The sequence below is a fragment of the Chelonia mydas genome, chromosome 1, assembly GCF_015237465.2.
Source record: "Chelonia mydas isolate rCheMyd1 chromosome 1, rCheMyd1.pri.v2, whole genome shotgun sequence".
In the NCBI taxonomy this organism is placed as follows: Eukaryota; Metazoa; Chordata; order Testudines; family Cheloniidae; genus Chelonia; species Chelonia mydas.
In genome coordinates this window covers 230,664,706-230,688,555 of record NC_057849.1, presented here as the reverse complement: position 1 = coordinate 230,688,555, position 23,850 = coordinate 230,664,706, and the positions used below count along the sequence as shown (strand labels likewise).

Here is a 23,850-nt window from a genome sequence, read left to right as displayed (position 1 = left end):
AAATCTTATTGTAAAATTTCACAACAGCAACATGCTTTTGTGCAGTATCATGTGATGCTTTTGTTTGGTTTATTGTGCCATCTACTGGTTACTATCCAGTGTCTTTTACATTTGAGAATCTTATGACTGATTCACTAGTCCAGTGAGTTTCAATATCAAATTCAAGTGAACAAAGTATGATCTCAACATAGTATTTCATCAGCTTAGTCACAAGCTGACTCAGACTAGTAACTTAAGTATGAACTAAACTAGCATCTTAATTGCTACAGCAAAATTTCCAAAAAGATGCACAATCTTGTCATAATAAACTTAATAGGATTTTTTCTTCATACTGCCACGGGCATTCATTTGACAATTTTAAACATTTTTCTTTTGATGAAACCCCACAATAACATCAGCTAGTATCTCAAAAAAGGACACTAAAAAGCAAAAATATTTAGAATTTATTAGACTAAATGTCCCTTGCTATTTGGAAGAAAGAAATTTTTATTTTATTTTTTAATAGGAACAGATTTCCTGGTTCTTAAATCTGAGCTCTGCCATAAACACAGCGTATGACCAAGAGCAAGCCATTTACCTTCTGTGCCTCTACTTCTCCCATGCAAATGCCACCTACCAAACACATGCTTGTGTGGCTTAATTGTCAAGTGCTTGGATAATGCCTGCATGGAAGACACTATTTACTGGAGCACAATAATTTTTTTTTAAATATAAAATACAGGGTTGAATTTCCCCCCATAAAAAGCAAAATCAAATCAATCAATCCAGACTTTTATGGATGAACTGACATCACCCGTCGTCTTGATAGAATCTCACTGTAAAAATAATTGTGTACGGTCATCTCTGGAGCATCCTGCTTGAGCATATTAACAACAAAACAGGATCAGTTCACTCAGACCTTGTGTAGTTCTGAAAGTCAGGATTTCAATGGAGGAAATAGATTAGTTATTTATAGATAGTACAGTCACTTACCCTAGAAAATCAAAGTCAATGGTGGAATATTTGGCTTGAATCAGAGCCCACAATCCCCAAAAGAAATGAGAGGCCTAAAGAGAAAATAATTGGTGAAAGATTATTAGCTTAATGTTCTGTAAAGCAAGTATATGTTAAAAGGAATGAGCAAAATGACTTGTTTGAAGGACTATTCTATAAGTACACCAAAAAAAAAAAAGCCAAAAATGTTATTTTATAATTAAAGATTTTGTTCTAAAATGTAAGTTTTCTGACACCAGATACCAGCAAGTGTTATAAACCCGAATGCTTTCAATTAGATGTGTAGAAAAAACACCGTGACATGGGAATCACTTTCTAGAAAGGGTCTTGTTCAATAGCGTTAACAAATGACCTATGCTTCAGTTTGATAAAGAGAATTGCAGCAATGTATAACCACTACAAATCTACATACTTGATTGTGTTTCAGATATTAGATACTATTTGGCACCAGTATGCCTCACTTTCCAGTGCTGCTAATGGGACTAACCACTTAAAACTCAGCATTTCCATAAGTTTCAAATCTGTTCTGACCCCACTTCCTGTTAAAGTTTAGATAAACAGTTTGTAAGCATATGTTCAATGTCAGACTGAAGCTATGGATTACATGAATTATACGGTTGCTAATGTGTTTTAATAAACTTTGAAACTTGTGCGTTGTGGCCATCAGCTTCACAATCCCCTTGTGAAAGATGCATATGATTTCTGGACCACCTATGTTGCAAGTGATACTTCATACCTCTATTTATGTTCTGTAAATAAAAGCTTACAATAATGACCTAAATTGTTTCCTGAAGCATCCACATAATCCAAGTATTGTACTTAAGTTCCTTCACTAAGGCTGTACAGTTTGAGTGCACATCTGAAAATCTCAAAGCACAGGCATGTTAACATCTCACTAATGCAGTTTTGATCTATTTGTCTAATGGTAGCAGTTTGGCGTTTTACACTAATACTCATTAATTCTAGTTCCTGTTTTTTCTAACGTGACCCCACACATTAATGACGTCTAGTCAACATTAAAGAAACCCTTATTTTTTAAATTTTACAGTATTTGTACAACATGTGTGGTCTACAGATCGGTCTTAAGCTGTTCAATAACCAAAAACTCCCCCCCGCATTAATATGAACAAAGTTTAGAGCTCATGAAAAAGACGGTTACTCACCTTTGTAACTGTTGTTCTTCAAGATGTGTTGCTCATATCCATTCCAAATAGGTGTGTGCGTGCCGCGTGCACGATCGTCGCAAGATTTTTACCCCAGCAACACTCGGTGGGTTGGCTGAGGCGCCCCCTGGAGTGGTACCTTCATGGCGCCGGATATATGCCCCAGCTGACCCAGCGCCCCCTCAGTTCCTTCTTGCCGGCTACTCCGACAGAGGGGAAGGAGGGCGGGTTTGGAATGGATAGGAGCAAAACATCTCGAAGAACAACAGTTACAAAGGTGAGTGAGTAACCGTCTTTTCTTCTTCGAGTGCTTGCTTATATCGATTCCAGTTAGGTGACTCCCAAGCCTTACCTAGGTGATGGGGACACCAGCCAAGTCACAGCATGCACAGATGCATGATGTGATCCAGGACGAAATGCGCTGGGAGGAGACCAGAAGGCCCTTCATACGGTCTGCCACAGCAACTAACAGCTGCAATGTTTTCCGGAAAGGTTTTGTTCGCTAGATGTAGAAGACAAGGGCCCTGCGAATGTCCAGGGAGTGCAGCTGTTGTTCCCGTCAAGAGGTGTGCAGCTTTGGGTAGAAGACGGGGAGGAAGATGTCTTGGTTGAGATGGAAGGCAGACACCACCTTAGGGTGGAAGGCCTGGTGGGGTCGCAGCTGTACCTTGTCCTTATGGAACACCGTATACAGCGGTTCCGACGTGAGTGCCCTGAGCTCAGACACATGCCTCGCCAAAGTAATAGCTACGAGGAAGGCTGTCTTCCAGGAAAGGTACAGGAGCGAGCAGGTGGCCATCGGCTCAAACGGGGCAGCCATGAGTTTGGGGAGGACGAGGTTAAGATCCCACATAGGGACCGGTTGTCGAATTTGTGGCAACAGGCGCTCCAACCCCTTGAGAAATCTGCTGACCATGGGATTGGAGAAGACTGAACACCCGTTTTCGCCCAGGTGGAAAGCCAAAATAGCTGCCAGGTGCACTCTGATGGATGATATTGCCACGCCCTTGATAGGTACTGATGCCTGTAGAGGGGCCGTATGACTGAGCACATGAGCAGGAAAAACACTTCCACTTGGCTAAGTACGTGGACCTGGTAGAGGGCTTCCTGCTACCCAAAAGGACCTGCTGTACCAAGCGAGAGCAGCACAGCTCAGATTGAGTTAGCTATGCAACATCCACGCTGTGAGGTGGAGAGATTGCAGCTCGGAATGACAGAGTCGTCCGTGGTCCTGAGTGATCAGGTCTGGCCACAGCGGGAGTGGAATGGGAGTGTCCACCGAGAGCTCTAAGAGAGTGGTATACCAGTGCTGCCTGGGCCACGCTGGGGTGACCAAAATCAGACGGGTTCTGTCCCTGTGCAGCTTGAGCAGGACCCTGTGGACTAGCAGGAATGGAGGGAAGGCGTAGCACAGGTGATCCTTCCACTGTACGAGGAAGGCGTCTGACAGGGAACCCGGAGAGCGTCCTTGTAGAGAGCAGAACACTTGGCATTTCGGATTCTCGCGAGAGGCGGATAGGTCTACCAGGGGAAAGCCCCACTTCAGGAAGACAGAGTGGTACTAAGAGGGAAAGCTAGGGAGAGTGGAGATCAGCTACGCTGCACTCCACAGTTCCAACGACCGTCACAGAAGAAACTGAGGGGGCACTGGGTCGGCCTGGGCATATATCCGGCGCCATGAAGGCGCCACTCCAGGGGGTGCCTCAGCCAACCCACCGAGTGTTGCTGGGGTAAAAATCTTCCGACGATTGTGCACGCGGTGTGCACCCAATTGGAATCAATATGAGCAAGCACTCAAAGAACAATGCTATATAGTCTGGAAAAGACTTATATAGCTGCAAATCTAGCTTTACTCATTTAAGTAGATGGGACAGCTGAATATAATTACCACAGCTGGTACTAACAGTGCTAACAACAAATGAGCAGTATTTTCTAATAAAGATTCTTCTAGTGGATTATCCTCTTGGAAAGCCAACCAAAATTCCTCACTGTAACTACCAGCCTTTGCCAGAAAATTGGAGAAGCCATGGATAGATTAGTCAGATGTATATGGGCCAAAAAGTCAGAGAGAGTACTGGAATCATAAGGCCATACTAGCTGCCCAGAGTTGCACATCCACTAGCATACCAGGCATTACAGCTACACTCGTAAAGACTTTATTTTAGCCTAAGTAAACGCAGGCTAAGAGGCACTGCTGCCATGACACCTCATGCTGTGATCTCCTATACAGAGCACGAACAAGCCTGGACAATTCTTAAATTAGCCCAGAGATAATTTAGAGCTTTAAGAAGTGGTGTTGGGAAGTCAGTTCTAAGCAATATTCCAGCACTGTGATAGCAGATACAGCTTTTCAGAGGCAAATCAGTGAAAGGAGAGTAAGGAGGGACGAGCATCTAGGACCAGAGAGCCCAACATTCAGCTTCTTGCTGTACATCAGGACATGAGTGTCCTACCTACAGTCTTCAAAGTATGTTTGATGCAAAGAACTTTAGTGTTACTTTTATTTTTCAAACACAGAATTTTGGTCTTTGACAAATTTTATTTACTGTCAAGTCCTATATACATACACTTATGCTACCAAACAAACAAAAATATCAACATCAAACTCTTAAGGCAAAGCCACATTAACTTTCCTCAACTCAGGATTTACAAATCAGAGTGCTAAATTTATAGTAAATCCAAAACTGATGTTGACTGAAGTCAGTCACCCTGTGTTGATCCACAAAACTATCAAGCTAAACCATAATGCTATTTAGAAAATTTCTACGGAAGGGACACACTTACTGCTCCAGATACATGTTACACGGTTCAATATTCTATTACTCAGATTCTTTGGTTCTCCATCTTTGGTTCTCCAATTAAAAATAATCTAGGATAAGGCTCATTTCACTACATATGGGGTCAGTTCAAATCCTGACATCTATTCCTTACTACCAAAGCCAGGAGGACTAGGTGCCAGCCCACCTTTATTGGCCAATATGAAAGATCCCTCCATGACTTAGGTTCTTCTTTCAGACTGAGAAATCTTTCAGTCAAATTGACTTTACTTACACTATTGCTTGAGGGAAGCTATATCCTATGAACAACAGTTGCTCCTCCACAAAAGAGGGTTAAACAGAGGAGTGGAAGGAAAATCTGCAGTGAACTTAAACGTGTTGCTTCTAGATGATGGATTCTAGTTGGCCTTACTTCGTCAGAAAGGCCCTGCCCTATGGAATAAAGCCACTGAAGATATCAGATAGTAAAGGCCTAGCAGTGAGTCCATTTACTTTCCAAAGATCTACACTGAGTTAGACTAACACATAAACAAATAGAAACTGAACAATATTCATTGCATAATGGTTCCCATCAGAATAGTAAGAAAAGCTGACACTTCAAAAAATATCGTATTAAAGATTTTTGGCAGGTATTGCATAATTTAAGACTGCAAGTTCCTTGGAACAGGGAACTCAGTTTTATTTGGCTGGAAAGCAGTAAGCATACCCGGGGTGCTGTATATATATTAATAATCTTGAGAAACTTACCAATGCAAATTGATTGACTTGCACATACAGTACTTCTACCTCTTTCTCAGTAACATCTGTACCGAAACCTTTATATTCCTTGTAGGCCTCAAGGTAAGATCTCAGCCACTGCTCTTGTAATTCTCTATCCGGATAAAGGCTGTAGTCTACCTCACTCACGCCTTCAAAAACAAAAAACAAACAAAACAAACAAAAAGAATTAACATTTATTTATAAGTCAGATGTTTGACTTCACATTTATAAATGACCTATACTTTTAAGAAACTTTGCAAATGTGTACCATATGCAAACTAAATATGAACAGATTCAGATACTCATATCAATGCATACCCCTCAAACCCAAATAAAAAAAACAAAAGAGGACACTAACATTATGAAAGATTCTGTGCTTAAATATTTGACCATTGCTAGCATACATGTATATCTGTGGTCTGGTAAAATCTGAACATCAGCAAGGTACAATTTTATGGGGAAAGTCCCGTGAAAATAAAGTATCTGTATTATGAATTTTTTTCCCAGAATCTTCCCAGGGAAATTCAAAGAGGGCTGTACGTTCTAGTGAAAGAAGAAAACAGATTTGCATGCAATCTGAATCCTTGTTACAAAACATGAGACATTCAGGTATACTTATATTTCATCACAAACTAAGCTAATGTTTCAGAAAGAAGTGTATTCCTTACACAAAAGGAACCCACTCAACCACAACCCTATTCCCTTTCCTTCCCACTCTTTAGAACTGTGAAGTTTCGTTTGACTCCATTGTCTAACCCTTATCATCATCCTTGATCCAAGTTTTCCTCTCTGCATATCATAAATCTGCCTCTATCAAACCCTATAATTTTGCCTTGTATACCACAACTTCCTCTGTCCCCTTGACTAAGTCCCCTTCTCAAGTCCAATCTCTGGAATTTGCATTCTGCATGTGGTAAAAATATAATCTTCTGTATATAGGAATGACAACACAACCCTCTTCCATTTCAGGATTCAGTTCAAACCTTTTTAAAGCCCTCCTTGGATTTGTTCCTGTAAAGTTCCTGACCTTTGTCAATCTCTGCTCACCCAGCATTAGCCCTTTGCAATATTTACTCACTGGTGGTAGAAAATGGTTCTCTGCATTTTCTACCATGTGTTAAAAATGTCTCCCTACAGCACCTCATCACTTGAAATCTTGTCTATACCACTTCAAAAACAACAGAGGGTAAGATTAACTCTAAAGTGTTTGGGGGACAATTTGTATAAAATGCTCAACAAAACAAATTGTACAAACAGGTTCCAAAGAGTAAGCTACATTGTCATCAAGGAATTAAGAATTTTGAAAGTTAATTACCATGACCACTTTAGAAGTACACAACTTGGAAAACACTATGACAAATAGATCAAGCAGGGTGGATAAAAAAAATCAATGATTTAAATAAATAAATAAATAAATAAATAAATAAATAAATATTTTAAAAATCTGATTTGTTTTTTTTATAAAATGCTTTTGGAGCAAAAACCTATTTAAAGGTGGTTTTAATTAAGATACATTATAGCTCAAAGATATCTCATCATGGAATAGGGATTATAAATTCTAATTCTCTAGTATGAGACAATATATTCATGTAATGTTTAAGAAAAGTTTTGTAAATGAGTTCCAATAGTTCATGGATTAGAGACCCAATTTTATGGTGTTCCACAGACTTCTGTATAGAAAGACTAACCTAAATAATCTATCTACCCAATGGGACTCAGTGCTCAGTCTAGAAGACACCATCAGAGATGCTTAGTTTTGCAGTTCTCAAGCTGTGGATTTGTGTCTTCAGAGGTAACATGCTTGTTAACAGCAAAAATGTTTTTAAATAAATAAATAATATATAGAGATGAGAAATAAAAGACCTCAACTCTATTGTCCCTCTGCAAATTTGTGTACACAGAGTCAATACCTTCCCGCTCTCTAAAAGTGCAAAGTTTCAAAAAGTCCAATGAATAGAAGATTGTTGGGGGAGGAATAGATCTGGACAAGGAGAAAAAGTCTGGAGATAAATGTGAGATGCAAGGGACAATTGTTTTGTTAAAATATGATATGTTTGCTGTTGAAGAAAAAAAATCCAGAATACTTAACGTTGTTATTTTAATTAAATAAAACAATTTAAATGTCTGTCTGGTGATGTTCTCCTCCTAATACAGCATGGCAAGAAAATCCTCCAAATATTAATGATTAACCTGTTGAATTTGAGATAGTTCACCTCCCAATGACTTCATAAATATCTGCTTCAATTACCATTGGTAAACGAAATAACCAAACAATCATTCATTTTCTGATATCACTGTAAAACTCACCTGAAAAGTTTTCAAAATAAATCACTGTTTAAAAATGTATAGTGTGTACCTTCTAAAAATGGAACCTACATCCATCTCTGAGTTGTGAAGAATATGTATTAAGGTTATAACAACCAAAAACAATGCACTTTTCTGTAGAAAACCATGATTAAATCGAGTCTTTCTAACTAGTGATTTAAATCATGATTTAAATCAATTTGATTTAAATCAAATCCATCCTGAGATCAAGATTATTTAAACTTGTACTGTATTTACTTTGCTGTACTGTAATCGTCATGATGGTGGAATTCCCACTGTAACCCCATTCCCAAAGTAAATAGCATACAGGTAAGGTATGTCAGGCACTCCTATTTAAACTCTCCAAGACAAGAGTAGAGGGACATTCAATGAACTAGACTTGACTAGATAAGCCACTTTTTGAGCAAGTATAGTCTTTCCTATGTTCCTAAACCTTAACTTCTCCCTATCAAACACAAATCTGCACATTAGCCTTGATTCTTGTTCTGCTCTTTTCAGTTTGTCAAAAATCAAGTCAAAGCCGAGTCTCAACTGCAAGTTGTGCAAGGAATCACAAGACTGCCATTTGGTGGTAGAGGTTATTATATATGAATGCCACTGTGAATTTTCCACACCTTATCTGCACTGGGAGGGAAGGCGCATCAGTGCCCCTATGATATTGTTTTTAATACCACAGAGAAAGGATGATCTCTCAGTTAAGGCAAAGGTCAGGAAGTTGGGAGTTGTAGGTCTATTTTTGACTCTGCCACACTTCTTGCATGACTCTGGCAAAGTCACAGCCTTCCCACATCTTAGGCTCTGTCTGTACTACACAACTTTTAGCAACATGGCTTTGTCGCCACAGCCATGCCGCTAAAAGTCATTGCATTGTAGCCACTGTTTGTCGGCTCTCCTGACGACAAAAAACTTCTATCCCCAACGAGTGGCATTTGCGTTGTAGGCAGGAAAGCGCTCCTGCCAACAATGCGCTGTTCACACTGGCACTTTTCGCGGCAAAACTTTTATCTTGGGGGGGGGGGGGGGGGGGGGGGGGGGGGGAAATCACCTCTGAAAGACAAAAGTTTTGTCGTTCAATTGCCAGCATAGACATAGCCTAAGTTCCCACAACTGCAAAGTAGGGACATAACTAGCCCACCCCACAGAGATTTTAAATTGAATTCATTAGTGACTGTAATACATTTTTGTGACACTTTCCTAGGGTACCCAGGACTGTGAGTCACCTTCTTATCTCCTTGCCACCAGTGAGAACAAGATTTGCTTGTGCTCCCTGACCTCACCAATCTGTTAGGAACCCGAAATATTTCCTCAGGCTATGCCAGCCCTTACTTTGCGTTGCAGGTTACCAAAAGTGTACCCCAGCTCCCAAGCTCCACTGAAAGAGTCCCTCTGTAGTATCCAGCCCTTATCACAGAACACTCACAGAAATTACCAGCTAAGATGTCCCCAAAGGATCAGTGTACACACAGGTTGACTGGTACAACTCAGGATTCTTTATAAAATCACAGAACTGAGATATAGGCATAGTGAAACCATCATAAATATATTATCAAAGACTAAAATTTAAGAGATAAGGATAACAAGTGGAAACAGAAATGGTTACATATAAAACAAAGTATAACACGCTTCTTACTAGACTAAACTTAACTTTAATAGGCTAACCATCTGTCTAAAAGCAATCTTATCTCACCCAAAAGCTATCTTGCAGCATTTCCAACCAGGACAAGTTGGGATCCTGTTTTCACTAACATAACTGCTCTGCCAGATTAATTCCTCAAGTACAGGATAACAGGGTTCTGTCCCTGTCCCCCGTTATACTCCAACAAACCTTTAAAGTGTGCCCCTAGACAAAGCTCTTTTCCCCCCTGCTGTTCCTCTATTTTTCTTAAATCTCACAAGCCTCCATATGCATTTAGCTCAGACTGGTGATTGTGGATAAGACAATACTCAATTTACATTTCAAAAGACAGGTGGATAAACATCTAAGGTCTGGTAAGAAATCAGTTTCTCACATCTCCTGGGGAGTAACACCTTGCTATAAACTATAAGAGCATATTTTCAGTGTACAGATGTATCAGTACACACATTTCACACAATATGTGACCAGCAAGATCCTGACTTTCATTTGAGATCTTATGTGACAATACTTAGGGATAAATGCCATAAAAACAATGTGTTACGTGTAGTGAGTTTGACAGGCCTATGGGAGTTGCTATTACAGAACAGTGAAGCCTTTGCCAGTTGGCACTGAGGGGTTTATTAGGGTCACAGTTTTGCGATCCTCTGAAGAAAGGCACTATATAAAAGAACAAAAGATTCATTGTTTTATTACCAATTAACTTTTAAATGGGCAATTCATTTCTTACCTGCAAACTCATTGAAATGATTTCCAATATCATAAGCCAGGTAGTTGTATCCCGAGTACTCATAATCAATGAATTGTACATCACCTATATGAGACACAAACATGAAAATGTAAGAATCCATAACAAACAAACCAATGCCCTAATTCAATGCTGTCCCTAGACATCTGCCAACATTTCAGTCTCACTGTTTGTGCCCATTTGCATGCACTTTTGAGACACTCCAGGGTAAGGCTGTGAATTTTATGGCATGAGCTTCACTTGACAGAAGATATACAATCTAATCAACAGCTTGCTTCAGTATTTTACTATGTAATTTAGAATCAAAATAGCTATTTCAGGTTTCCATTTCTACCACAAGAGGGCATCAGTTACCTTAGAAACTCAGATTCCGTTCTAATGAGAAATACTATACAAAGACTCCTTTAGTTCTAACAGTAGCTAGAAATACAGATTACTCGTCCATCTTTTTAGCTAGCAGAGTTATAGGTATAAGTAATCCAAACTACTTTCTTGACAAACAAGTAGTGCAACCTGACTACAGAATACACATAGCGCACACACAGTCATTTTTCGCAAGACAGCGTTTCCCCAATTATTCAACAATCTTCTGGTTTTGATGATGGCGTTATGAATTTAGTGTTATTTCAAGCAATGGCATGCCATGTTTGAATACCCGTCTCAAAAACAAAGTGCCTGCAGATATTAAGTAACAGAAGCCTTACAGCATAAAGTACGCGTGGACAAAAGCAGTAGTGCTACCCCAAATGCTCCCTTTTTGCTTAATGGCTTTTTACAACAAGTTTATCTGGCCAACTGGGAGGGCAGTTATGGGAAGTGCATCACGTCCAGATAGTGTGGCCTTTGAGTCTCCTCTGGAAAATCCATTCCCCGGCAATAGTCACACGGACACCTGGAAGTCAGGTTTTAATATAAGCTAGACAGGATTGCTACTGCTCTTGCAGTCTCAGAAAAAACCACACTATCAACTACTATAATTGTCTGAGTGCAGGTGGTATATATTTCTGACTACTCAATAGTACCCACCTCAAACGTGTTCAGATTTCAATTTTGTATTTCTCCATATTGAGCTTTAATAACTACTAATGGTCATTCAATTAAACTATATTCCTGAAATATGTTGTAACTATTAAACTCCTTCCAAGCTGCCTGATTGTTCCTCTGTAGGTATCTAGTTGTGCTGTCTTTCTACAAGTTTACCCTTGCTAAATGGTTGTACTACAAATTTCAGAGACTCTGAAGTAATGATTTTAATCCATATTAAGCCATAATAATGAAGCAAATAATCTTACAGTTACTAATGTTGACTATTCTCTCTTGAAGCCAAAACTAAAAGTTGAATCCTTGAGCAAATTTAACACTAATCTTAAATTAGAAAAATATTTTAAGTTTGATCTGAATTATAACCTTTTAGGAGATATGGGGAAATATTTTAACCCAACTACATTGCAGCTGTTACTTTCTTAAAAGACTGAAGGAGTTTAAAACTGGACAAGTTAAAATGTGTTATAAGTGTCCATGAGCATGCATCCCTCGAGTTACCTTCTGCACAGAGTGCTTTGATAGTTTTTTTTAGAAACAGCATGCAGCAGCAAGTATTTAAGATTTCAGTCAGTGCCATTACACATGTTGCTACCCATGCCACATATTTATTTATTCAATTGTATAAAATGTGTCAATAAGCACCCATCCTATAGTCTAGGCACCTATCCCATAAACTTAACAGACAATAAATATAAGAAGACTACTTAAATATTTACCAGCCTCCCAACCCTCACCTCATGCTTCCCTCCACCAGGGGTGGGGGGGAAGGGAGAAGGAGAAGTGGGCTTTGCAACCTGCTTGGAAGATTAACAAATATGTTCTCAGTCAGACCAACCCAGGGAAGTGACTAAAGCAGAGCACCCTTCACAGAGAACACCCAGCCAGCAGTGCATGATAAGAGGTTCTCATGACTTAAAAGCTGTTAAAACTATTGAAAGCACTGGAAATTGATTTTACAAGGGCTGCAGTCCAAGATCTCATAGCAAAGTCACAGCTTAATTGGAGTTTTCAGAGTGACAAGTCCATGAAATAAATAACATGTTTCTTGCTGGTTCCTTAATAGTGCTGTAGATTTAAGCACATATAACCTCTAAAGCTCATCTGTTAAATATAAACCAATAAAAATGCACAGCCCAACCCTGGTTAATGTTTGTTTTGTCATATGATTGAACTAGCCCGTACAAATTCCAATCATTTAAACTCTCTTGTATTCAGGATTTTGCATATAAAGCAGAAAAAAATGGCAGGTAAAAAGCCTGCTTGCAAAATATCAACTTAAGACATACTTTAAAAAGTGTTTTTAATCAAAATTTTATCTCAGACTGCAGTGCCATTATTTTGATTATAGCTAGCCTTTATTTAAAAATGTTATTGCCAGTTATAGTTAACGGTTTATAAAATAAGAATATGAAGCTAACAAGATACAGATGAGGCTGTTACCAGGCTCTGTGCTCTCCTTTGGGGGAGGTGCACGTGAACAATTGATGCGATAAACCTCCAGTCAGTGCGTTTAAGTAGCACGGTGCACGCCGCCACATGGCAGCAACAATGGCATACCTAATCTGTAGCAGATGAAGAAAATTTGGCACACTCACATTTGAAATGACACAAAACTCTAAAAAGAAAAGTTCTGCATTTTACTGCTCTCCTTTTTCAGACCCATTCTACAGTGGAACTCAACCTTAAATTTAATTTTTGCAACAAATATTAAGGTTAAAGATGCACAGTTCCCTTCAATTCTGTGTCAAGAAAGTATGGACAGACAGAATCACTTCACTAATTTTTATTATAACATTTTGCTCTAAAATAAGGCAGGTAATAAAGAGAAAGTGAACTGACTTGTATGATGTTATCATTGTACTCTTTAGATTAATTTATGTTTAAAATTATAGGAATACACTCTAAGAATTAGTAAAGATGAATTCATCCAGAAGAGCAACTAGTTTCCAGTATGATGAACTCTGAGCTACTAGCAGTGTATTAGTCTTTTAGATTGGGATTTTTAAAATGTCTAAGTCTACTCCCGTTGACTTCAATAGGAACAGCTAGGCCAATGCTGACTATTACTAAAAGCTTCTCCCTAAAACAGAAATCCAATACATGAAGTACGCTTGTGGATTGTACAACCTATTGAAGTGTTATACCCTAATTGTGTACTATTGTCCACTGTGGAGTTCATCCAGATAGAAGATATTTCAAATTGAAGCATACAGTAGTTAAACGCTCAAAATCTCCAACACTCTATATCCAAAAGGCAATTAGATGTATTGTATCAAAGCTTTAATGCTGAAGGCTACATACTATTTCACTGTTCATATAAAAATGAATGTATGATCTGCAATGTGCATGTCATTTTATGTTTCATGCATATAAAATTGTTTTTATTAACTGAAATCAGAGGTTGGGTGATCCACAGGGGATTTGCTGATCCACAGGGGATTTGCTGACAGTCTTCAAAGAGCTGGCTGTCAAGAAATGATGATGCTCCTTTTTCTAGCAGCTCTTTATTGCACTATAGATAGTTCAACAAACTTTTCTACTCCCCTGTTATAAGCCACTGCTGTATGAATATTGTGTAATCATGAACAGGAGAAGAGAGGACTTGTGATAGTAAATGTGAACGGAAGTGGCCTGCAAGATAATCTCTTTACTAAGAGCGAGCGGTACAACGAAAAGATTTGAGAAAGCCTGAACTAAACAAAACTGAATGTAGCAGGGTGTATCACCTTGCTGTGATGAGAGCGTCACTACAAAACCCGCACCACAAAACAGATACCATCTCCGGGACACACACTAAAATATGTTCACCCAAAGTGGTTTTGGTTTTTTTTAAGTAGAACACTTAACTCGGGCACCTAGTTACAGTGACCTGATTTCTAGAAGTGCTGAGTAACAACCATCAATGGAATCTGTTAAGTGGTCAGCACTTTTCAAAAGTCAGGCCGCTTATGTAGGTGCCTAATGTTAAGCTATTTTAAAAATATTTGCCACGATTAAGAAAAGTGAGGATTAACTGAAGATATTCTAGAAGTGTTGAAAGAAATCTGATGCAGACAAGCATTAGTAATAAGGTATCTGAGCATACTGGGAGAGTCCAGAAGAGACTTTGGAAACTCCTGCTCAAATTTTATTACAAAAAAAAAAAAAAAAAAAAAAAAAAAGGCAAGAGCATCAGGACAAAAGGGCTATAAATAAATGCCTTCCAACTGTCAGTTACTTAAATTTAAAACCATAGTTCACACATCAAGATATATTCAAGGGCAAGAAATGAAGTGAAACTGTGAGCTATTTCTTTCAGAGAACAAGTCTTCTAGGCAATTATAAATCTGTTATGTAAGGTAACACTATTGAAAATTTTCATATCCGGAGCGATTAAAGCAGACATTAACAAAGCAGCAAGAGGCAAATTTCTCTGAGCCACAGTGTGAACAAATTCAATCCATCAAATGAGTGATGCACTCCATTTAACCATGCCAGAGTTCCACATTTATTTCAGTCTCTTTTTGGAAAGAGGATTAGATGTTCAGGTTTAAGAATTCTTAAAGCCATCGGTGACAAAGTATGTTTTTTCTGTATGTATATATGTCAATCTTTTTTTAATGTCTAGCAAGTTTTAAAACTCTGTGTAAACTGGAAATTAAGTATAGTCTTTGAAAGAGTGGAGTTAAAAAGTTGGGATAAACCAGAGGTGGGCAAACTATGGCCTGAGGGCCACATTCGGACCACGGGGCCCTCCTGCCCGGTCCCTGAGGTCCTGGCCTGGGAAGCTAGCCCCCAGCCCCTCCCCTGCTGTTGAATGAGGGCAGGGTTCCCAGGGGGGCAGTCAGGAAGGAGAGTGGGGTTGGATGGGGTGGCGGGGGCGCAACCAGAGGACAGAGAGCACAGGAGGGTGGATGGGGAAGGAATCCTGGGGGGGCCGTCAGGGGACGGGGGGGTTGGATGGGGCAGGAGTCCCCGGGGGACCGTCACGTGGGTGAGAAGCGGGAGGGGGTTGGATATGGGGTGGGGGCCGGGCTACGCTTGGCTGTTTGGGGAGGCACAGCCTCCCCTAACCAGGCCTCCGTACAATTTCGTAAAGCCAATGCGGTTCTCAGTCCAAAAAGTTTGCCTGCCTCTGGGATAAACAATGGTGGGCCAATCTACTCTGAGAGCGCTAGTGTAAACTGACTACCCGTGGTTTTTTAAATAGTATGTTGATTACACTTGGCCTAAGCATGACTAGACAACATGCTGATGAAAGTGCTACAAACACCAATGGTGAATTATGGATTCTGTTTGTGCTGGTTAAGACCCAGCCTCTTTAGAGAGCAGATCAAGGCAAGATTGAAAGAACTGATACAAATGCTGCTGCATAATCAGAACTTTTAGCTAGCTTCCTATATTTAGGCCAGTAACAACTCCAGAAAGTGAACTGCATCTTTAAGATTGTTCTTTGTGCTCTTATTAAAGCAGCTTCAAAGAAGAATTCATTGGAAGCTGATACTTAATTTTTTAAGAGTACTTTTTTTTTTAAAGGATCTTGATTTGGCTGAACATACTTGATATGATTCATGTTTATTTGCAGTTAAAGTTAAAGCTGAGTTTCCACTTCAAAAATAAAGATGAAGTTCCTCCTTCTAAGACTGTACTATGTAACATGGGTTTATAAAGTTTTGCACTGTAAAAGTGTACAGTACAAAATACACAACTTTCACAATATACAAAAACTCATTTTTCAGATGGCATTGAGGTTTGGTTACTATAAGAATAGTACCTGTTGTATCTCGGTATTGCAGAGTTCTTACAACAACGTACATGATGTGCTGCAATATTCAAGCATGTAAGCTTTAATGGACACAGTCTTGCTATGGCATATACTTTCAAATCGTTTCCCATTCAGTTATTTACAACCAGCTCTAAGCCTAAGTGCTTTACATTCAGATTCCTCCCTCCGCCCCACCTTGTCCCCAAACACTAAACACTCACACACTGGTTATTGTAGGTTTGCTCATAAGTGATGCACTGCTGGCATTGTTTTTTTCCTCCACTCTGTTTATAAAAAAGAGAAGCATATAGCATTTGTTTTCAAAGTGGGAATGTTAAGCTTATCAACCGTGATAGTGAACATTTAACTGAATTATTGTTTTTGTTTAAGCACTTTACACTAAAACATGGTTCTATTATGAAAAGTGACTAAAAATAGCATCCTTTCTCAGTAGGTCTGATCTGTGTATTCAGAACAAGATCTGTTGACTTTAGTGACAAAAATAATTTTTTACCCCCTTTTTAATTCCTAGTAGCACTGCAGAGTCAACAACTGAAGTTTTTTCCCCCTTTCAAAAACATCAACAGAATTGCTTACTAACTCCTACTCAATAGTTAGAACTGTGCAAACCCATTAAAATTAATAGAATTGCATGGGCATGCAAGAGCATAAACTGGAAAGCGATGGTGCTGCAAAGGTGTCGTTGATGGCTACTTTGGCCTGCAGAACATATAGCACTAGTATTTTATGTGCAAGAAGGAAAGACTTAACTCAGAAGAGAGGTTGCATATCTATGGATTGCAGCTAAAAGATCTCTTTTTATTTGTACATGTCGAAGGAGCACAGTTGATGTAGAAATGATGTACACAGCCACTTTTCAAATCAGAAGCAACTTCAATATTTGTTTTGTATCAAATTGTATGCAAGTTGTAAGGCACATAAACTAAGACGTGAGGCCTCAATTACTGCTGAATGTCTGATAGAGAACAACTTAAATGCTGTTCACTTTCATTTTAATGACTTCAAACAAATATGTTGGCTTTAGTGGTAAGCTAATTGTCATTCAAGTGATAAGTTACAAGATAATATTAAATTACTCAGACAAATCTGAAATTAAATACTTCTCAATAAAGAGAAAGTCTTCACTATCTCAATTGTAAGCTTCCCTACAACCACGAACATGCTTCTACAAAATTAACTTGTTACTTTCAGTTCAGCTCACAGACATCTGGGGATTTGGGAGGGGGATGTGGAAAACTGAGGTACTAGTCTCGTTAAAGCATTTTTCTGCACCATAATATCCCCGTTTTCAATGTCCCAAATTTACTGTTGGTTCACCATGTTTGCCTGTTGAATGTATCATTTAGTAACCGAACCTCAAACCACTAAACAACCAAACCTTAAAAGGAATTAAGATTTTCTATGAGAACTTTTGATAGTCCTAGTTTTTTGATTTTGTTTTTAAATACAAGGATTCCTTTCAAGAGTTCAAATATTTACAACATCTGAAAATAATGAACAAAGATTTGATTTGCCATTTCCAAGATAAGCCTACTGCCTACCTCTGAATTAAAAAATAATATTTACAAAAATATCTTCAACATTAAGATGCCTATGTACCTCATATTCAGGATATAAACTGAGCCATTGAAAGTAGCATAAGTATCATTATGACACTACACCCTGGGAACTCCTCCTTGGCACCAATGTATCTGACAAATCAGAATAATATATCGATAATACAACGTAACCTGGAGACATTATCTCCTAAGGTTGTTGAATGACTGACAACCTTTTCTAAATGTATATGAGATTTCTATTAAATTACAAAGACAAAAAGACAATTTGATCGTTTGAAATCTATTTTTACAGACTAAATCATTACAGTGAAAATAAGAATATAAAGATTTTTCTCCACATGCTAAAAACATTTTAGAATTAAAATTATGGTTATAGCTGCTAAGACAGTTCATATATTTATACAAATACTGCTACCATTACATTGAACTTTGATTTCAAGCAGCAAATTTACTTTACTTACTACCATTAGTAAAAAATCATAAGTGATTTAATGAATTTGAATTATAATTCTACACCCACCCTAAGACAACTGCCACAGAATATAAATACAACACAGGTATGGAATGAAATACTACTTACTGCTGTGTTCAATACCTACCTTGTTTCTCGTTGTAGATAATATTCTTACACAACAGGTCATTGTGGCAAAGCACCACTGGGGATCCTAGATTTGACAGTCTCTCCTTCATCCAGGCCATCTCTTCCTGAAGGATTTGAGGACTTGGAACATCACTTAAGAACCTTTTGGGGTTCAAAAAAATTTAAAAGTTTCTTTTCTGAGCATAGTGTTAATAATAAAGGCATTATATAGAAATTTATACATTAGTGCACTTGATCAGTTATTTGCTGTATTCCCATTATTTCAACAGATAATTGAGTGAGCCATCTTAGTGCAGATTTCACTGCTCACTCTTGTAGTGAAGTCACGGCAACAAAAGATCGAAGGAAGGCAAGAATTCCTGTTACTTTTCCAAAGGTGACTTCTTTAAGAACAACCTGACTCTCTGACAATACGATACCATAGTCCTCGTTGTGGGAGGAGAACACAAGACTAGTAATGCATACTCTTTTCAAGTGGAAAAGAAAGAGCAGATTTGGAGGAAGAATGTGGCCAAAAAAATAGAAAGGATGGGCAAACCCATCACTTTATTCTGCTTCTTAGTAGCATTTACAAGGAAACTGATATGGAGTCGGGGGAATGGGGTGTCTAAAAAACACTCCGGTTATGTTTTCCCCCTCAGCTGGTTAATAAGGTATGTGACGAAAACTGAGATAATTAAATAAGTTATTAAAAAAGTAAACACTTACCGTTTATTTACTTCCTCATCTGTAAATTCTGTAGGTATGAGTGAGAAATATTTCCCCATCTTCAGCCACAAGTTAGATTTGGGGATCCATCCATTGTGTGCATGAATAGCATGGATTTTAGCAAGCTGCCTGGCTATGAGTCTGTAAGATATAAAGGTTACTGTACTACTACATTCTTTCTTTTGAACTGGTTACAAGCAGATTGCCAAAAAGCATTTGGTAGTTAATTACTGCTTTTTGACATTTAAATCTCTTTTTTTATATTTGTCTTATTTGTGACCTTTTACTTGAAATTTAAAATTTCATCAGGGAATACATAGGCCACACAATTTCCTTCAAAAAGTTTGTTTCCCCAAAACATATATGCTTTATAACTGAGAGGAGCAAGGGCATGTGGGAGACAAGGGAGATGGCTAGAAAGAGTTAAGCACTGGCAGAAAAAGCTCATCTGCACTTCCTTACTCCTAAAATGGTGCCCTGTGGCCTGCTGGGGGAGGAGGGAGCAGACTACCTACAAGACCCAAGTCCGGTCCTTCCAAACTGGAGGGGAAACAGTGAGCGATCATGGCTACGTGGAGGGAGAACACTAGCTTGTTGCGCAGAAGAGCATTTGGAAAATAAAATGTGTACACAGTAAGTCACCTCCGTAAGTTCTTCTGTGTATGGTTACCAACAGCATGCTCCACATTGACAACTTTTCTATGCATAGGTAGGGCCCGACCAAATTCACGGTCACAGGATTTTAAAAATCATAAATTTAATGGATTTCAGCTATTTAAATCTGAAATTGCATGGTGTTGTAATCGTAAGGATCCTGACCCAAAAAGGAATTGTGGGGGGGGTCGCAAAGTTATTGTAAGCGGGTGAGGGGGGTTGCGGTACTGCTACCCTTACTTCTGTGCTACTGTTGGTGGCGGTTCTGCCTTCAGAGCTGAGCAGCTGGAAAGCGGCAACTGCTGGCCAGGAAGAGCCGCCATCACCAGTGCAATGCAGAAGTAAGGGTGGCATGGTATGGTATTGCCATCCTTATTTCTGCACTGCTGTTGGCAGGGCGCTATCTTCAGAGCTGGGTGCCCAGACCAACAGCCACCGCTCTCCAGGCACCCAGCTCCGAAGGCTGTGCAGAAGTAAGGGTGGCAATACCGTGACCTCTCTAAAATAACCTTGTGGCCCCCCTACAACTCCCTTTTGGGTCAGGACCCCCAATTTGAGAAATGCTGGTCTCCCCCGTGAAATCTGTATAGTATAGGGTAAAAGCACACAAGACCAGATTTCATGGTGGGAGACCAGATTTCACCGTCTGTGACACGTTTTTCATGGCCATGAATGTGGTAGGGCCCTAGACATTAGTTTCCCAAAATGCACTCTAGAGTTTTAATAGTTTTGAAGATGTTTACCTGAATATATCTGGGTTGCAGACGTGCTCTGGATCCAGTGCTTCTCCCTGCATGAACTCGTAGCACAGACCATTACTGAAAGTACAGTAGAGTTGTGGCGCACAGCCATGGGCCTGCAACACCCGGAAACTTTTCACTTCCTCATCTCGATCTACTAACAACTCGGTCTTGTTTCCATAGATTCTAACTAAAACCACATCATCCATTGCATCACCCACATAGCAACCAATAAGCTTGTTGGTGATTCCATCTGTGAACAGCTGCAATGTAAAAATAATACGTAACCAATCAATGATTCTATATTTGCCCATCTGTATGTGCTTCAGAAAAATGGGAAAGACGGGTGGAAGTTTTTCTACTTAATGGATCACGCTTAATCCCTGTGGATTTTTTAAATGAATTATTGACTCAGGTTGAACAGAAACAACTGTTATAACAAAGATATTTGCTAGTCTGTACATTTTAAACAATCTTTAAAAAACACAGATGTGGAAAACTAAGTACTGTGGAAAGATGCATATTTTGTTTTAAAAGGGCATTTCAAGATATTTTATGACTAACAAGCCATAAGGAGAGAGACAGGAGAAAGACACTAGAATTAAGAAATGCTACATACATCAAAGTAGGTCTGTAATATGAGTTTTCAGATAAGCAACTGCTTTGAGATCTGTTCAGCAACACGATCCTCCCCCTCAACAAAACAGGATTTCAGACATTTTATTGAGTTTTTCAAACAAATAAACAGAGCTAGGCAGAGAACAGTAATTCCATTTTGAGGAGGATTTTAAGATTTCAAAATTTGGTTTTGTTCTATGTCAGGACAAAATAACCCTGTTACGTACATCTAAAAGGACCGCAGTTACTGTAAGGGGTTGTCCGTATACATTCCACTTTTGGTGTGCACGTAGCCCAGTTCAGACTGTTTTGGTCAGCAATGTCTCTGTTGGGTCCGTACCTGTGCCTTCAGTGTCCTTAAGCCTCCCACCTGAGGGATGGCCCCAACCAATGCAGAATGCTTGTGTTTTAGGATTCGATTAGCAGGGAAGGAGGGCAGGTCACAAAATACATAGGGACAACCATTCATTCAAATGCTTGTCCACATTATATTCCGCTGCTGTTAACTCAAGCAGCAACCTAGATCACCAGTGGTGGGTGATAGGAGTTGACCTGAACAATGACTGAGAGACAGCCATGCAAGAGTGAGCATCAGATCTCAATGCTGCTATTATGCAGTGATGTTCGGTAAACATACGTACTGAATCGCAAGTACCTGTCCTACATCTCCAGTACTGGAACACCCATCAAAGAGCTTCAGAAGCTGCTTGAACTCTTGTTGAATGCACTGTAACACTCAATGGAGGGTCTTTGTTGGTTAAATCATAGCCATATTTAATGCAGGTAGAAATCTAATAAAGTCTTTGTGCCTGACCTTTCATCCTATCTAGAGAATATCAAAAATGGCTCAGGTCCTGTCAAAGGAGAAGGCAGGTGCCCAAAGTACATAGAAAATGTGATGCTTAGCTCCCCTTTGCTGGAATGTGGCTTGGGAAAGAAAACAGGCGTAAGTATTACCTGACTGTGACAGAGATCAGGGGCTACATCTGGCAAGAACTTTGGGTGAGATATCAAGGTCATCCTGTCTTTATGAAATTTTGTGCATGGAGGTCCTACCGAGAGTGCTTGTATCTTCCTCACCCTCCTAGCAGCTATTATTGCTACTAACGGCTGTTCTGATCAATAGAAAAGAGAACATGCAACTAGAGGGTCAAAATGGGAGGGATGAGGACACTCAAGACATAGGTGCGACCTCAACTGACATGGATGACAAACAATAAACAAGTGCTTGGGGTAAATGTGCACCAACAGTGGAATATACATGGATAAGCACTTTAAGAACCACCAAAAATTTTCAGAATTCTCCATGAAAAAAGAATTACAGTTTTCTGTCCAGGTCTATTGGGAGCCCCACTGCCAGGGTAGTCTGCTCAGCAGGTTGCCCTGGCTCTGAAGTAGCGCACCCGGTGGAAGTTGGGTGGGCGTGCTGGCTGAAAACCAAGCAGACAGGTTTCCAGTGGACTTTCACCAAAATCAACAGGGTTACATGGAATGCTTTGTCTGACAAATCAGCAAATTCTGGCAAGATGTTTTGTTGAAATTTGTAACAACTAACTTTATAAGTAAGGCTCAATTCATTAGATCCAACTTCTCAGGGAAATGTAAGAACTGTGTTTGAAAAGTAAAACTTAAATTCTCAGGTGACAGGCCTAGTTTTAGGAAAAAATCTGCACAACAAATGGAGAAGCGATTGGAAACAAGATGTTATCAAGAATACAGAACAACTTAGTGCAAGGTCACTGCAATTTTAAATGAAAAAGAGAGGCAAGAAATTTGAAGTCATGGGCCCACAGAAGCCATAATATGTATGTATAGAGAATTTTGTATTGCTGTTTATGCCATTACATTTACGTCTTCAGTTACCCCCACCCCCTAAAAAAGTCCATTTTACCTTAGTTAAACTTGCTACAATAAGCATTAATAGAAAGGTTTTCATGAATTTTTAAACTGAAAACACATCTGTCTGAATTCCCCTGTAGTTTTTGCAAGCCACCTTTTACACCATTGTGCAAATGCGTAAGTTACAAGGAAACCGATTACTAAGCTATTTCATTTTCTAAGATGAGCAAAGTGCAAAAAAGAATAAAGAGCCAGCACAAGTGACTACGCTAATCAAAACTAAGAGTTTAGGTGTTATTAATAACAGCTGATATTAATTTTAAAATAGTAATTGACAGTGTTCTTACAATTTTCCATTTAAAAAAAGCCGATGAAGTGAGCTGTAGCTCACGAAAGCTTATGCTCAAATAAATTGGTTAGCCTCTAAGGTGCCACAAGTACTCCTTTTCCTTTTAGTGGTTAGACTCATATTGGCTCCCACATTCAAACAGAGGAATGCAGCTGCATTCCTCTGTCTTCATACTGCTTTCTTGCACACCTGTGGTGCGCCACATGTGCATGTTGGTATGTACACTTGGAGCCCTGCCAAGCACGAAAGTTTCAGCCCAATGAGTAATTTTCTCAAGATGTTCCAAGTGCTTGGAGAAATAACACTTTATAATGCAAGGGTCCTCTCAAACGTTGATACAGTATCTCCAGAACACTACAATAAAGTGTTAGTTGAAGACTTTACAGCTTTCAAAATGAACAGCTTTACTTAATTCTGGGCATTGTTTCAGAATAACTAAAGGCAGACCCATCCCTTGTATGCTATAGCAATATGCCTTAGAGTCTGGATTCTCGTACAATTTTTTAAGTGGAAAAAATTAGAGCAGTCAATTAATCGCAGTTAACTCATGCGATTAACAAAAAAATAAATTGTGA

At 39.2% G+C, this 23,850-nt stretch overlaps 1 protein-coding gene across 1 annotated transcript in view; it reads right to left on the bottom strand.

Annotated features, from left to right (window-relative positions):
* ETNK1 (ethanolamine kinase 1) overlaps nt 1–23,850 on the bottom strand; it is a 58,981-nt gene that overhangs the window by 7,930 nt on the left and 27,201 nt on the right. Inside the window, exons 2-7 of the mRNA XM_037915791.2 lie at nt 20,473–20,732; nt 19,076–19,216; nt 18,366–18,508; nt 10,381–10,464; nt 5,681–5,841; nt 973–1,046 (exon numbers count right to left, since the gene is read on the bottom strand). Coding sequence (XP_037771719.1) covers nt 973–1,046; nt 5,681–5,841; nt 10,381–10,464; nt 18,366–18,508; nt 19,076–19,216; nt 20,473–20,732 — 863 coding nt within the window. The remainder of the gene's footprint in view (nt 1–972; nt 1,047–5,680; nt 5,842–10,380; nt 10,465–18,365; nt 18,509–19,075; nt 19,217–20,472; nt 20,733–23,850) is intronic.